At 36.3% G+C, this 16,303-nt stretch overlaps 1 protein-coding gene across 2 annotated transcripts in view; it reads right to left on the bottom strand.

Annotated features, from left to right (window-relative positions):
* CFAP54 (cilia and flagella associated protein 54) overlaps positions 1–16,303 on the bottom strand; it is a 317,324-nt gene that overhangs the window by 146,930 nt on the left and 154,091 nt on the right. For both annotated transcript variants that reach the window (XM_032874281.1, XM_032874282.1), the window contains exons 33-35: positions 4,432–4,662; positions 2,259–2,401; positions 76–257 (exon numbers count right to left, since the gene is read on the bottom strand). In XM_032874281.1, the coding sequence (XP_032730172.1) occupies positions 76–257; positions 2,259–2,401; positions 4,432–4,662 (556 nt within the window). The remainder of the gene's footprint in view (positions 1–75; positions 258–2,258; positions 2,402–4,431; positions 4,663–16,303) is intronic.

The raw sequence follows: 16,303 nt of genomic DNA, 5'->3' as shown, positions 1-16,303 counted from the left end.
CTGAGATTTATGTCTATTAATTTAGCAAATTAGCTAAAATTCAATTAAAATAAAATTAAAAATTTAGCACCTTACCATTGCTCTCCTGCAATATAAGAAGATCTTCATAAAATGATCCAATATACCCAAATTTGCAGCTCGATCCTTTTCTTTAGCACTAAGACCTGACTGAGAGTCTGAGTCATTAACTGTTTGTGTCTTGGAAACATTTTCATCACTCATTCTGGAATTAATAAATGTGGAAAATTCTTCAGCATCTACAGTACAAAAATAAAGTATAACATTATTGGAAGCAGAAAGTTCCAGAAGACTTAGCTGATAAGCATCAAATGAGTAATTAAGAAAAGAAATGCTATATAAATTCGGAGAAAGGATGGGATTATCATGGACACAATGAACTAAGGAAAGTTTCTAGAGAAGGAGGCTTCCAGATTAGGTCTTAAAGGGCGAACATGGTTTAGCTATGCAAAAAGACTATGGAGAACATCATTCTGGGCAAGGGTTACAGCCAAGGGAACAACGCAGAGACAGGAATGTCATGTTTTCTAAGGGACCAATTATAGAATCCCACTTAATTTCCTTAATTTCTCCCTAAATAGTCCATTCCCAGGACATATACACTAGAAGGTGAGTAGCATTTCCTGGAGTTAGAAAGTGCAGCAAACATGTCCATGCATTATCTTATTGGTGTGATATAAAAACACAGATTACTCCTACCACAAACCTTCTCTTAGAACTTTGCATTAATTAGTAAGTCTCAATAGCACAGTATTCTATTGGTGATTTCAAGGGAGGTCTTAGGCAGGTAGTTTTAAAAAAAATCAAACCCTCAAGAAGCTATATATTACTATCTACATATAAAACTTGGACTCTGTGTCAAGGGAATTTACTTTCAAATACTTCAATATTCATATATAACATGAAGGTACCAGTTAAATCTAATCTACACCCTAGAAGAAATCAGAAGGCATATCAAGTACCTCAAATATAAATCAACACTCTGGGGCAATTACCCAGCAAATGAAGTATCCTGATCAGCAGTAAGTTATATAGCACTTAAAATACCGTTACTAAAAATCTACATAAGAGGGTTTGTAATAGCATGAAGATATTAGAAAGAAATCTCCGTTTGTGAAGTGAGTGGTATTCAAGATAGGTGATTGCTGAGAATAGTGTCATCAGTTGTGGCACCCAGATCAAGAGCTCTTTTCTTTTGCATTTCTCCACCTCCCAGAGCAAGTCTCCTATCACCTGAGCAGATGACAAGAATACAGGTTGGTCCTGCCATTCATACAAATATTACTGCATTCAACTGGGAGTAAGCTTTCACGGAAGGTGCTAGTTGGAGATCCTAAGGCAAGAGTAGACTTCCCTGAGTACAAAATCAGTACTATCAAACAGCTATAGGACTGTTTCCATGCCAGTTACATCAGTATGTGTGGTGGACTTTGTTCTGAAACTTACTTCTGCTAAAATATAACCCCTGATATCAAGTCTTCACCTATCTTGACAACAGAAGGCTACCAATATTTTTAAAAGAACATTAGGGGTGCCTGCGTGGCTTTGTCAGTTAAGTGTCTGACTCTTGATTTTGGTCCAAGTCACGATCTCAGGGTTTTGAGATCGATCCCAGCATGGAGCCTGCTTAAGATTCTCTATTCCTGGGGCTCCTGGGTGGCTCAGTGGGTTAAAGCCTCTGCCTTCAGCTCAGGTCATGATCCCAGGGTCCTGGGATCGAGCTCCGTATCGGGCTCTCTGCTCAGCAAGAAGCCTGCTTTCTCCCCTCTCTCTCTCTGCCTGCCTCTCTGCCTACTTGTGATCTCCATCTGCCAAATAAATAAATAAAATCTTTAAAAAAAAAAAAAAAGATTCTCTCTTCCTCTCCCTCTGCCCCTCCCCACCACTTTCTCCCTTTCTAAAAATACATACATACATACATACATTATATTTGGTAAACAGCCAAATGATGTAGGTTAGCCACTGGTTTAGGTTAGAATACAACATATATATTTCCAAATACATACCATAAAAATACAGAAAATTCTTAAAAACTGAGAAAATAAGAATATCCTACAAAATACCACAACTCAATTAAATTCCTGGGTCATTAGAAAATGATATGTGTACCTCTGTATGACTGTGGAGTGTGTGTGTGTGTGTGTGTGTGTGTGTGTGTGTGTGTGTTCATGTGTGTGCTGTATCAGTGAAAAAAATATAGAAGCAATTTTATAGTATACATCATAAATTTTTTATTTTACCTGATGGTAAGTTGGCCTTTCTTTTTCTAGCTGTATGAAGGAAATCAAGTATCACTTTATAGTTTTCTAGAGTCAATTTCGTTGTTGGTAATACTGTTCCTGAATTATATAGTGAGAACATATTAGGATCACATGATCGGAAACTGCCGGGAAGAAAATATCATTAAAAAAATATATAAACAAAATTGAATTGAATCTTCCAAATACAATCTACTTTAATTTTTAAATTATTTGTGAATTAGAGCTTCCAAATTTTGGATCATAACATATTCTTACACTTAACCAATGTCAAACAATATCTCATTAAATTTTAAAATTATATAATGTAACTTTGCTCTTGGGAATTTTAACATCAATATCTATTTCCCTGAAAGGGCCTTCAAAAATGGGAATGATGATCTATATTCATTCTAAAGGCTCTGAAACAATAATTTATGTCAATTTAACCTGATTAAAACACAACTCAACGAAGATACCTACTATATAAAGCAATGTGTCCACCATCAATGTTACGTCTTTTATAAATTAAGGTCTAAGCAATAAATAATTCTCCACCAAAAATAAACAAATGCAAAAATATATGCATACATAAATATTGAGTATGTTTTAATGGTTTTAGTAAAATTGAATTTAGCACCAGGTAACCCCGATACAAATTTGGTCATTGTCTAATTGCTGTGCTATGAAGTAATCATGTCTGAATGGTCGTATATGATTGAAATTTCAGAGAATTCTTCTCAGTGTTCAGAGGAAAGTTAGGAAGCCCATCCGATCTGAATCATTCTCCTCTCATGGCTTCATGAATGGGTTACTTTGCCAAAAGCCTTCCCTGTTGGTCAGGCAATCTAACTATTTCTTAAATGCAAATCTAGTCTAGCCTGCATAGGAAAGGGAACTATCTGGAGACATTTTAATGGAGGTTCAAGCTGGTAATGATTTAACCAAAATTCTAATGAAAACAGACTCATACCAAGTTTACCATGGATTTCACCTGCATATTTTATCACTGGATTATTGAAATACATACCTCTTAATTTGTAACCCTGTTACAGTCTTTCCTTCCTCCAATCCATTTGATACGTTGCTGTCAGAGAAATTTTTTATCATTGCCCTGCTCAAAAACCCTTAATAATCCACCACTGTATATAAATTAAAGTTCAGATTTAGTAGTTAAGACCCCCACCATGATCTGCTATGGATCTTTTTTTTTTTTCTTTTTAATTATTTCACACTATTCCTTTTCATTTACCCTAGATTCTGGTCAGACCATTTCAGGTTCTCATCCTGTGTTTCCTACCTGGGCTCTAACTCATGTGCTTCCAACCACCTAGAATACTTCTCTCCTATCTGCACATTTCTAAATCTTGCCTATTAATCAAGAACCAAGATGCCAAGTGGCCTTTCCCCATGAAATCTTTCCTATGAGTTTCAGTCAGAGAAAAGCCTTTTCCCCACGAACAAAGAAGACTTTGTGTATACTTCACCTTATACCATTATTTACAGTTATTCGTTAATACCTGTGATCCACCCTGTGAGACACTATCTTGTATGTCCTGCTCATCTTTTCATGCTCATTTTGTCTACCTCAGGAACTGTATCTAACAGGAGCTCAGTTTATTTTTTTCTTTTTGAAAGACTCTACTCCCCTTTTTAATGATTACGTAGTAGTTAACATTATGTGTTTATTTTCTATTTTATCTCCCATAACACTTTAGCCAAGGACACTCAAAAGCTCAACAGTATCTTCTGAATTAATGATACAAAGTGTACATTGTATGAGAAAATACAATTTATGTTTATAGAGGCTTAAAATATACCTCAAAATGAATCATCTGAATCATTTTGAAACTTACTTCTGTCTAATACCTAATAACTATAGTTAATCCACAATTAATATTAAATTTCTCTTGAAATGACACTATCTCCTTCACAGAAAGCTATACTAACAAACATATTCAAGATACGTGCAGATTAGTACTTCCTAAGTGCTTATAACCAGCACCTGTTTGGGGAAGATTCTGAGACAAGAAATTAAGTAATGTATCAATGATCAGTAAAGAAAGAAGCACTCTGTAAACCTTTTTAAGTTATTATCAACTTTGGAGCCCTGAACATAACAAACAAAATCTATGCTCATGCTAAAAAAGTACCATTCACTGATAATATTCTATACCTGACCACTGGATGTGAAGGGCCAAATTTCATCTTTGTACGCTCCCCCAGCTTCGTTAAAAGCAGGTTGAAGTGTGCACTTGCCAGATACAGGTTCATCTGAGCTCTCCAGGGCATCTCCTCAAGAAATATTTGATGGAACCTCTTCCTTTTCACAAAATTTAATATTATAGGATTCAAGTTATCCACCAGGAATCGATAAGCAAGTTTTCTAACATCAGTTCTCTTATTTCTGCCAAAGAAACAAGTTTTGAAATTACATAAGCTTCCAGATATTTGATAACAAACAATGATTCCAATTTGTATAAAATACACCAAGAATTCACTTGACTGCCCTTATGCAAATGTTTCTGGCTTATTCATCATTTCCTTGGCACTAAGAATGTGAAATAGGGCAGTAAAGAAGGCATGAAGATAAATAGTAAGGACAAAGACACTATGTATTGCCTTCCATTCTCTATAACGTCTGTGTCCTAAGCTCCAACCAGACAGCTTTTCTTTTCCATAAACAAAAGGCCACTGAGATCAGACAATGGAATTATAACATAATGTTCACATTCATCCCCTTACTTCAATATTAAACAAGAAAATCATTTCTCTGTATTGTTCCTTAAGGAAAAAAGCAATGGAGCAAAGTTTTTCCAACATTAGTTAGACTAGAGCAGAAATAAAATATCAATCAACTATAAATGAAATAACTTCATAAATCCATATTCAAGGGAGGAGTCAAGATGGTGGAGAAGTAGCAGGCTGGGATGACAGCAGGCAGCAGGAGATCAGCTAGATAGCTTATCAAACCATTCCAAACACCTACAAACCCAACAGGAGTTCGAAGAGAAAAAGAGCAGCCACTCTAGAAACAGAAAATCCACCACTTTCTGAAAGGTAAAACTGGCGGAGAAGTGAATCCAAAGCGACAGGAAGATAGACCGTGGGGGGAGGGGCCGGCTCCTGGCAAGAAGTGGAGCAATGGAGCACAAAATCAGAACTTTCAAAAATCTGCTCCACTAAGGGACATCACTCCAGAGGCTAAACCAGGGTGAAGCCCATGCGGGAACAGCGTGGTCTCAGGTCCCACAGGATCATTGAAGGATCGGGGCTGTCTGAGTGTCACAGAGTTCACAGGTATTAGAGTGGGGAAGCCGGCTACTGAGATGGAGCCGAGGAGTGAGCTCTCAACTCAGGGTTACCTTAAATTGTGATCCGTGGCACAGGCCACTGCTCTGTGAGCAGGGACCCCAAAAGATCTGGGGACACCCCCTTGGAAGAGTGCAGGGATCTGTAGGGTTTGGAGACTCCAGGCGGGGCTGTATGCCAGAGACAGAGACGCTTGGTGACAGGCCGGGTGAGCTCGGAGTGCAGCTGGAGACCAGGGAGACGGGAGTGATTGAGCGATTTTTTCCAAGGGTGCACTGAGGAGTGGGGCCCCGAGCTCTCGGCTCCTCCAGGCCGGAGATTGGGAGGCCGCCATTTTCATTCCCGTCCTCCGGAACTCTATGGAAAGTGTTCAGGGAACAAAAGCTCCCAAAAGCGATCATGAGAAGATTACTTAGCCCAGCCCCTGGTAAGTGCGGTGCAATTCCACCTTGGGCAAAGACACTTGACAATCACTACAACAGGCCCCTCCCCAAGAAGATCAGCAAGAAATCCAGCCATGACAAAGTTCACTTACCAAGGAGAACAGCAGAATTCCAGAGGAGGAGAAAGCAAAGCATGGAATTCATGGCTTTCTCCCCATGATTCTTTAGCCTTGTAAAGTTAATTAATTTTTTTTAATTTTATTTTTTTTCTTCTGCTAATTTTTTTTTTACTTTTACCCTTTCCTCTTTTAACATTTTTTAACTAGGTAATCTTAACAATAACTTTCAAAAACAATCTTTTTTGAACCTTCATTATTATAGTCATATTTTATCCTTCATTGTATCTAACTTTATTTTTTGTATACAAGGGTTTTTTCTTCTAAAAAAATTTGGGATACAACTTCTAATAGATCAAATTATACCCTAAATCTAGCACAGGGCTTTGTTCTAGTCTCCAGCCTGAGCAAATTCTCTCCACTTTCTTTTTCTTTATTCTCCCAATCAACTTATCTTATCAACTCTTTTTTAAAATTTTTTTAAAATATTTCATCTTTATAGTCATATTCCATCCCTTCATCGTGTTTGCCCTTATATATGTTTTTCATTCTTTAAAATTTAGGGAGGTAGTTTCTTCTAAGAGACCAAAATATTCCCAAAATTAAGTGGGTGACCCTGTTCTATTCACCAGTCTAATATACATATGTTCTTTTTTATACTTTTTTTTTTTTAATTTTTTTTCTCTGAAGTTCTTTTTACCCCTTTTCTTCCCCCCATGATTTGGGGTCTCTTCTGATTTGGTTAAAGCACATTTTCCTGGGGTCTTTGCCACCCTTTTAGTATTTTATTTGCTCCTTCATATATTCTTATCTGGATAAAATGACAAGGCAGGAAAATTCACCACAAAAAAAAAAAAAAAAAAGGAATAAGAGGCAGTACCGCAGGCCAGGGACCTAATCAATACGGACACTGGTAATGTGTCAGATCTAGAATTCAGAATGATGATTCTCAAGGTGCTAGCTAGACTTGAAAAAGGCATGGAAGATATTAGAGAAACACTTTCTGGAGAAATAAAAGAACTAAAATTTAAACAAGTTGAAATCAAAAAAGCTATTAATGAGGTGCAATAGAAAATGGAAGCTCTTACTGCTAGGATAAATGAGGCAGAAGAGAGAATTAGTGATATAGAGGGCCAAATGACAGAGAATAAAGAAGCTAAGCAAAAGAGAAACAAACAACTACTGGACCATGAGGGGAGAATTCAAGAGATAAGTGATACCATAAGATGAAAAAACATTAGAATAATTGGGATTCCAGAAGAAACAGAAAGAGAGAGGGGAGGAGAAGATATATTGGAGAGAATTATTGTAGAGAATTTCCCTAATATGGCAAAGAGAACAAGCATCAAAATCCAGGAGGCACAAAGAACTCACATCAAAATCAATAAGAATAGGTCCACACCCTGTCACCTAATAGTAAAATTTACAAGTCTTAGCAACAAAGAGAAAATCCTGAAATCAGCCCGGGACAAGAAGTCTGTAACATACAAGGGTAAAAATATTAGATTGGCAACAGACTTATCCACAGAGACCTGGCAAACCAGAAAGAACTGGCATGATATATTCAGAGCATTAGACGAGAAAAACATGCAGCCAAGAATACTATATCCAGCTAGGCTATCATTGAAAATAGAAGGAGAGATAAAAAGCTTCCAGGACAAACAAACACTAAAAGAATTTGTAAACACCAAACCAGCTCTACAGAAAATATTGAAAGGGGTCCTCTAAGCAAAGAGAGAGCCTAAAAGTAGTAGATCAGAAAGGAACAGAGGCAATATACAGTAATAGTCACCTTACAGGCAATACACTGGCACTAAATTCATATCTTTCAATAGTTACCCTGAATGTAAATGGGCTAAATGCCCCAATCAAAAGACACATGGTATCAGAATGGATAAAAAAACAAAACCCATCAATATGCTGTCTACAAGAAACTCATTTTAGAGCCAAAGACAACTCCAGATTTAAAGTGAGGGGGTGGAAAACTATTTACCATGCTAATGGACATCAAAAGAAAGCTGGGGTGGCAATCCTTATATCAGATCAATTAGATTTTAAGCCAAAGACTATAATAAGAGATAAGGAAGGACACTATATCATACTCAAAGGGTCTGTCCAACAAGAAGATCTAACAACTTTAAATATCTATGCCCCTAACATGGGAGCACCCAACTATATAAAACAATTAATAACAAAATCAAAGAAACACATCAACAATAATATAATAATAGTAGGGGACTTTAATACCCCCTCACTGAAATGGACAGATCACCCAAGCAAAAGATCAATAAGGAAATAAAGGCTTTAAATGACACACTGGACCAGATGGACATCACAGATATATTCAGAACATTCCATCCCAAACCAACAGAATACACATGCTTCTCTACTGCACCTGGAACATTTTCCAGAATAGATCACATCCTGGGTCACAAATCAGGTCTCAACCAGTACCAAAAGATTGGGATCACTCCCTGCATATTTTCCGACCACAATGCTCTGAAACTAGAACTCACACAAGAGGAAAGGTGGAAAGAACTCAAATACATGGAGGCTAAAGAGCATCCTACTAAAGAATGAATGGGTCAACCAGCAAATTAAAGAAGAATTGAAAAAATTCATGGAGACAAATGATAATGAAAACACAACTGTTCAAAATCTGTGGGATACAGCAAAGGCAGTCCTGAGAGGAATATATATAGCGGTACAAGCCTTTTTTAAGAAAGAAGAAAGGTCTCAAATACACAACCTAACCCTACACCTAAAGGAGTTAAAGAAAGAACAGCAAAGAAAACCTAAACCCAGGAGGAGAAAAAATAATAAAGATCAGAGCAGAAATCAATGAAACAGAAACCAAAAGAATAGTAGAAGAAATCAACGAAACTAGGAGCTGGTTCTTTGAAAGAATTAAGAAGATTGATAAACCCCTGGCCAGACTTATGAAAAAAGAAGAGAAAGGACCCAAATTAATAAAATCATGAATGAAAGAGAAGAGATCACAACCAACACCAACAAAATCAAATCATCATAAGAACATATTATAAGCAACTACACACCAGCAAAATTTGACAATCTGGGAACAGTGGATGCATTCCTAGAGACACATAAACTACCAAAACTGAACCAGGAAGAAATAGAAAACTGAACAGACCCATAACCAGTAAGGAGATTGAAGCAGTCATCAAAATATCTCCCAACAAACAAGAGCCCAGGGCCAAATGGCTTCCCAGAGGTATTCTACCAAACATTTAAAGAAGAATTAATACCTATTCTTCTGAAACTGTTCCAAAAAATAGAAATGGAAGGAGAACTTCCAAACTCATTTTATGAAGCCAGCATTACCTTGATCCCAAAACCAGACAAAGACTCCATCAAAAAGGAGAATTACAGACCAATATCCTTGATGAACACAGATGCAAATATTCTCACCAAAATACTAGCCAATAGGATCCAACAGTACATTAAAAGGATTATTCATCACGACCAAGTGGGATTTACTCCAGGGCTGCAAGGTTGGTTCAACATCCGCAAATCAATGTAATACAATACATTAATAAAAGAACAAGAACCACATGATACTCTCTCTCGATAGATGCTGAAAAAGCATTTGACAAAGTACAGCATCCTTTCCTGATAAAAACTTTGCAAAGTGTAGGGATAGAGAATACATACCTCAATATCATCAAAGCCATCTATGAAAAACCCACCGCAAACATCATTCTCAATGGAGAAAAACAGAGCTTTTCCGCTAAGGAATATGGCAAGGATGTCCATTATCACCACTGCTATTCAACATAGTACTAGAAGTCCTAGCCTCAGCAATCAGACAACTAAAAGAAATTAAAGGCATCCAAATTGGCAAAGAAGAAGTCAAACTATCACTCTTTGCAGATGATATGATACTATGTGTGGAAAACCCAAAAGAATCCACTCCAAATCTTCTAGAACTTGTACAGGAATTCAGTAAAGTGTCAGGATATAAAATCAATGCAAAGAAATCAGTTGCATTTCTTTACACCAACAATAAGACAGAAGAAAGAGAAATTAAGGAGTCAATCACATTTACAACTGCACCCCAATCCATAAGATACCTAGGCATAAACCTAACCAAAAAGGCAAAAAAATCTATACTCAGAAAACTATAAAGTACTCGTGAAAGAAATTGAGGAAGGCACAAAGAAATGGAAAAATGTTCCACTCTCATGGATTGGAAGAATAAATACTGTGAAAATGTCTATGCTACATACAGCAGTCTACACATTTAATGCAATCCCTATCAAAACCGCATCCATTTTTTTTCAAAGAAATGGAACAAATAATCCTAAAATTTATATGGAACCAGAAAAGACCTTGAATAGCCAGAGGAATATTGAAAAAGAAAGCCAAAGTTGGTGGCATCACAATTCCAGACTTCAAGCTCTATTACAAAGCTGCTATCATCAAGACAGTATGGTACTGGCACAAAAACAGACACATAGATCAATGGAACAGAATAGAATCCAGAATTGGACCCTCAACTCTATGGTCAACTAATCTTCAACAAAGCAGAAAAGAATATCCAATGGAAGAAAGAACACCTCTTCAACGAGTGGTGTTGGGAAAATTGGGCAGCCATATGCAGTAGAATGAAACTGGACCATTTCCTTATACCACACACAAAAATAGACTCAAAATGGATGAAATATCTCAGTATGAGACAGGAATCCATCAAAATCCTTGAGGAGAACACAGGTAACAACTTCTTTGACCTCAGCGATAGCAACTCCTTCCTAGAAACATCGCCCACGGCAAGGGAAGCAAGGCCAAAAATGTACTGGGACTTCCTCAGGATCAAAAGCTTTTGCACAGCAAAGAAAACAGTCAACAAAACCAAAAGACAACTGACAGAATGGGAGAAGATATTTGCAAACAACATATCAGATAAAGGGCTAGTATCCAAAATCTATAAAGAACTTATCAAACTCAACGAAACAATGAAAGAACAAATAATCCAGTCAAGAAATGGGCAAAAGACATGGACAGACATTTCTGCAAAGAAGACATCCAGTTGGCCAACAGACACATGAATGCTCCACATCACTCACCATCAGGGAAATACAAATCAAAACCACAGTGAGATACCACCTTACACCAGTCAGAATGGCTAAAATTAACAAGTCAGGAAATGAGAGATGCTGGCGAGGATGCGGAGAAAGGGGAAACCCTCCTACACTGTTGGTGGGAATGCAAGCTGGTGCAACCACTCTGGAAAACAGTATGGAGGTTCCTCAAAAAGTTGAAAACAGAGCTACCCTATGACCCAGCAATTGCACTACCGGGTATTTACCCTAAAGACGCAAACGTAGTGATCCTAAGGGGCACGTGCACCCAAATGTTTATAGCAGCAATGTCCACAATAGCCAAACTATGGAAAGAACCTAGATGTCCATCAACAGATGAATAGATAAAGAAGATGTGGCATATATATATAATGGAATACTATGCAGTCATCAAAAGAAATGAAATCTTGCCATTTGCGACAACATGGATGGAACTAGTGGGTATTATGCTTAGTGAAATAAGTCAATTGGAGAAAGACAACTATCATATGATCTCCCTGATATGAGGAAGTTGAGAGGCAGCGTGCAGGGTTTGGGGGGTAGGAAAAGAATAAATGAAACAAGATGGGATCAGGAGGGAGACAAACCATAAGAGATTCTTAATCTCACAAAACAAACTGAGGGTTGCCGTGGGGAGGGCGGTAGGGAGAGGGTGGTGGGGTTATGGACATTCGGGAGGGTATTTGCTATGGTGAGTGCTGTTAACTGTGTAAACCTGGCGATTCATAGACCTGTACCCCTGGGGCTAATAATACAATTTAAAAAAATCCATATTCAATATGCTCTGAAAAAAAAACTAGTATTTTAAAATTTAGCTAGTAGTTCATATCTTAAGTGTAGCATATATTCAATTTGTTTAAAATCATTCCTATCGAAATCTCAAAGTCATCCAGCTATTTTTATAATTGCATAATTGTTTACATGGCATGATATCTTCAAAGTACCTCTCTCCTTTTTTTTATGTCGACATCGCTACTGTCTCATTGGTCAGCACCCTTCTGTCTGATTTATATTGGAGAAAGGAAAAAGAATCTCAATTGGTAAGTAAGAGTATCTTGCTCACTTTAATAGATAATATGTCTAAATCTGACACAACACACACACACAACCACACGAAAAGGAAAGGAAGGTGGATGGAAGGTCAAGATTCCCCAAAAGGTCCAGGAGAGTTTGACAGGACTAGCCACATCTTTCCTTACTGAAGGTGAGAGTCCAGGGAGAGCAGTGACAGAGGAGAGCCTTCTTCTATGTATCTTGTCAAGGTAGTAACAGACTCCAAGGGAGCAAGAGCCAGCCCAAAGGGTAGAGAATGCTGCTTCTTTTACCACCTGAGTAGTTCCTACTGTGCAGGGTACTCCATGAGCAGCTCTGTCTCTATGAGCCACAGATATGAGCAGACCCAGCAGACAGAGAGGAAACTCAGGAGGGACAGTCAACATAAATAAATGCTCAGTGATACGGAACCATAAGAAGAAGAAGATAGAAATATGAATTAGGAAAATATTAAGGAATCCAGACATTATCATCTGTATATTCTAGCTTGAACAAATAAGTTAATATATTGACCTTAATGGAAACAGGATTCTTACAATTATAAAAAAAAATTACAATTAGGGAAAGAGAAAACATTGGAAAGTATCTTGTGGTATGGAACTGAAAATGGATGTATCTGTATGACCTTACAATTTTAAATAGATACATAGATCTATTTAGATAAACATAGCTATTTTCCTAGTATTGTCTGTTGAAAGGACCTAGAAGCAAAGAAACCTCAGTAGTCTCCAGACCTTAGATTCTAAATACCACTTCCAATAAAAGGAATCAGCTGTTTCCAGGGCCAGGACAGGGACGGTACAAGATGAACATCTTGAGGTAATAGGAAAAAGCTAAAAAAAAGATGATGACATATCAAAAAGACTAAGGAGCTAGGCTGAAAGGGCTCCTAATGGCCAAATCTGGAAAAATTTGAGACTCAAATAATAATGTTGATTTGATAAAGGATATCTACAAAAACAAACCTACCACAAATATAATTCTTAATGATAAAATGTTGGAAGCCTGAAAGCTTTTTCTCTGAAATGGGAATCAGACAGAGATATCCACTAACATCATTTCTTTCAGCACTGAAATAGCAGGCTTAGCAAGAACAAAAACAAGAAAAAGGAAGTGGGGGAGGGGAACTACAAGGATTGAAAATTAAGAAGTAAAACAGCTGTCCATCATAAATGATTGTATATTTATAAAATCCAAAATAACCTAGAGTTGAGGTATTAGAATTAATCAGTGAATTTATTAAGCCCATGGAAGACAAAGTCAATATACAAAAAATAGCTCTATTTCTACATACCAGCAATAAAGAATTACAAACTAAATTCTAAAGAGATAGTTCTAGTAACTTAAAAAATACCTAGGAATTAATCAAAGCAAAGATGTGTAATACCTACTCACAGAAAATAGAAATTATAAGGAAAATTTTAAATTATGTAGAACTAAATGAGAATAAAAACACTAATATATACTAAAAATTGTAAGGTATAGTTAAAATAGTGATAAGAAACATTTTAGCCTTCAATGTTTTCTGATTCAGAACAATTCCAACCAAATTTCCAACAAGTTTTTTGTATTTCTAAATTATCACATAATTTCTACTTTTCCCCATGAATTACTTCTAAATGCCTATTTAAGACTTTCAAATGTATAGGATCTTTTTGGTTCTATCTTTTCAAAACTGGTCTCTACTGTAATTGATTACAGTAAAATGTGGTTTGTATGAGTCCAATGTTTGAAATTTTTTGAGATTTGCCTTATAGTCAATACTATAAATGTTCTATGTGCTTTAAAAAATAAATGTTTTTTTAAAAAATCCTCTAAAAAATAGGCATTTTCTAGTCGTTGGCTATTCAAGACATTTTTCTTCTGAAATTTAGAACCAACTTGCCCATGTCCATCAAGATAATCCTAAAATTAAATGAGGTAAGCATCCTACAACTGTACATACTCCTAGTGAAATATCTGTTCATTTTTTTTTAATCTTTTTTTTTTTTACAATTTTAAGTGTCTTTTGCTCATTTTCTAATTGGACTGTTTATTTTTATTATTCTTTTGAATTTTGAGAGATCTTTATATATTCCAGATATAAGGTCTTTCTTGGATATGTGGTTTGCAAATACTTCCCAGTATGTAGCTTATGTTTTCATCCTTTTCACAGGTTCTTTCACAGAGCAAAGGTTTTAAATTTTGATGAGGCCTGAGGTTGTATGGTAAGCATATGTTTAATTTTATAAGAAATCCCACAGTCTTTTCCAGAGTGGCTGCATCTTTTCACATTCCCACCAGCACTGTATGCATTACCCAGTTTTAGCATTACCACTATTTTTTATTTTATCCATTAAAGTGAGTTTTAGTGATACCTTGTGGCTTTAATTTGGGTTTCTCTAATGGCTAATGATGCTGAACATCTTTTTATGTGTTTATTTGCTATCTGCATATAAGCTAAACTTTCAATATCTCTTCACAATATGACCATCCACACAGAAAACTTGTATCTATGAATAAATTATCAAGTCTATAGAAGATTGAATTGTTTACAAATCACTTAAGTTCTTATGCAAAAGAATAGAAGCATTCAAAAATGTAATTTTAAAACACCATTATATTAATACCAAAAAGCACTTATTTGATGTAGCTAATGAAAGATATATAATATCTTTACAGAAAGTATCATAAAAATTTATTGAAAGACATAAGTATATGGTCTGTATACTAATAAAAAGAATCAATACTTGGGGGAGGGCTTCTAAAACCAATTATATAGTCAATTATATCTCTGTCAAAATCATGAGTTTTTTGTGTTACCTGACGAAATACTCTGTGGAAGAATATCCAAGATTTATGTGAACATGGTGGAGAGACTTGTTCTATTAGACAACAAGAATCAATTTAATGCCAGAGTAAGTGTGATGGTGTGATATTGACCCACAAAAAGATTAAACAGACTAGGACAGAAAAGAGATCTCAAAACTATATATATGAAAACTTGCTAAATGACAAAATGACAGTGGAGAATAAACAACTTGATAAATGCCTAATAATGGCTACTTGGTAAATGGGGCTAGCCAGCGGGGTACCTATGACAAAACTACAAGAGATGGGGAGGGGGACTATTCTTCTTACAATTCAAAGAAATAAAATACAGTTAGATGAAACTCCTAAATCTGGGCACGTGGGTGTCTCAGTCAGTTAAGCAACTGCCTTCAGCTCTTCAGCTCAACTAATGATCTCAGGGTCCAGGATTGAGCCCCACATCAGGCTCTGCTCAGTGAAGAGCCTGCTCCTCCCTCTCCTCCATCCCTCCCCACCGCTTGTGCACTCTCTTTCTCGCTCTCAAATAAATAAATAAAATCTTAAAAAGAAAAAGAAACTCCTAAATGTGAAAATCTAAAATTTAAATTCACAAAAATACCTTTACTATCTTGTTCAAAAACAACAAAGAGAAATGGTGATCCATTTTGTTTCACTAACAATTATAACTTTTGATTAAGAAAAAAAATCTTTAAAATATGAATAGATGAGTCACAAACTGGGAAAAGCAATAGTATCCAAACTTCTAAAAATAAATGACAAAACAACAGAAGTTTTTAAATGTACAAAGGATTTAAACAAGCAGCGCTGAGAACAGAAAAACACTAGGGTCTAATAAAAACATGAAAAGATGCCTAACCTCATTAGTAATCAAATAAATAAAAATTAAAATAATAATGACATAAAATTTCAGAACTCCACAGTCCATAAAAATTCAAAAATTTGATAATACTATCAAGTGTTGGTAAAGATGTTCAAAATGGAAACTTGACACATGACTAACAGAAACTTAAGAGCAACTTAGCTATAACTAGTAATGTGAAAAATGTTCATATCTACATAATATGTTCATATCTACATGACTACACTCTCTGTCAATGAGAGATGAAGAATACAATAAATGAGATTAGAAACAGGTTTGATGAGGGGGCCTGGGTGGCTCAGTAGGTTAAGCCTTGCCTTCAGCTCGGGTCATGATCTCAGGGTGCTGGGATCAAGCCCTGCATCGGGCTCTCTGCTCAGCAAGGAACCTACTTCCCCAACCCTCTGACTGCCTC

This window comes from Lontra canadensis, unplaced genomic scaffold (genome assembly GCF_010015895.1).
Source record: "Lontra canadensis isolate GAN:19392208 unplaced genomic scaffold, GSC_riverotter_1.0 scaffold52, whole genome shotgun sequence".
Taxonomy (NCBI): Eukaryota; Metazoa; Chordata; class Mammalia; order Carnivora; family Mustelidae; genus Lontra; species Lontra canadensis.
The sequence above is the reverse complement of the archived record's forward strand: the minus strand, read 5'-3'. Positions and strand labels throughout refer to the sequence as shown.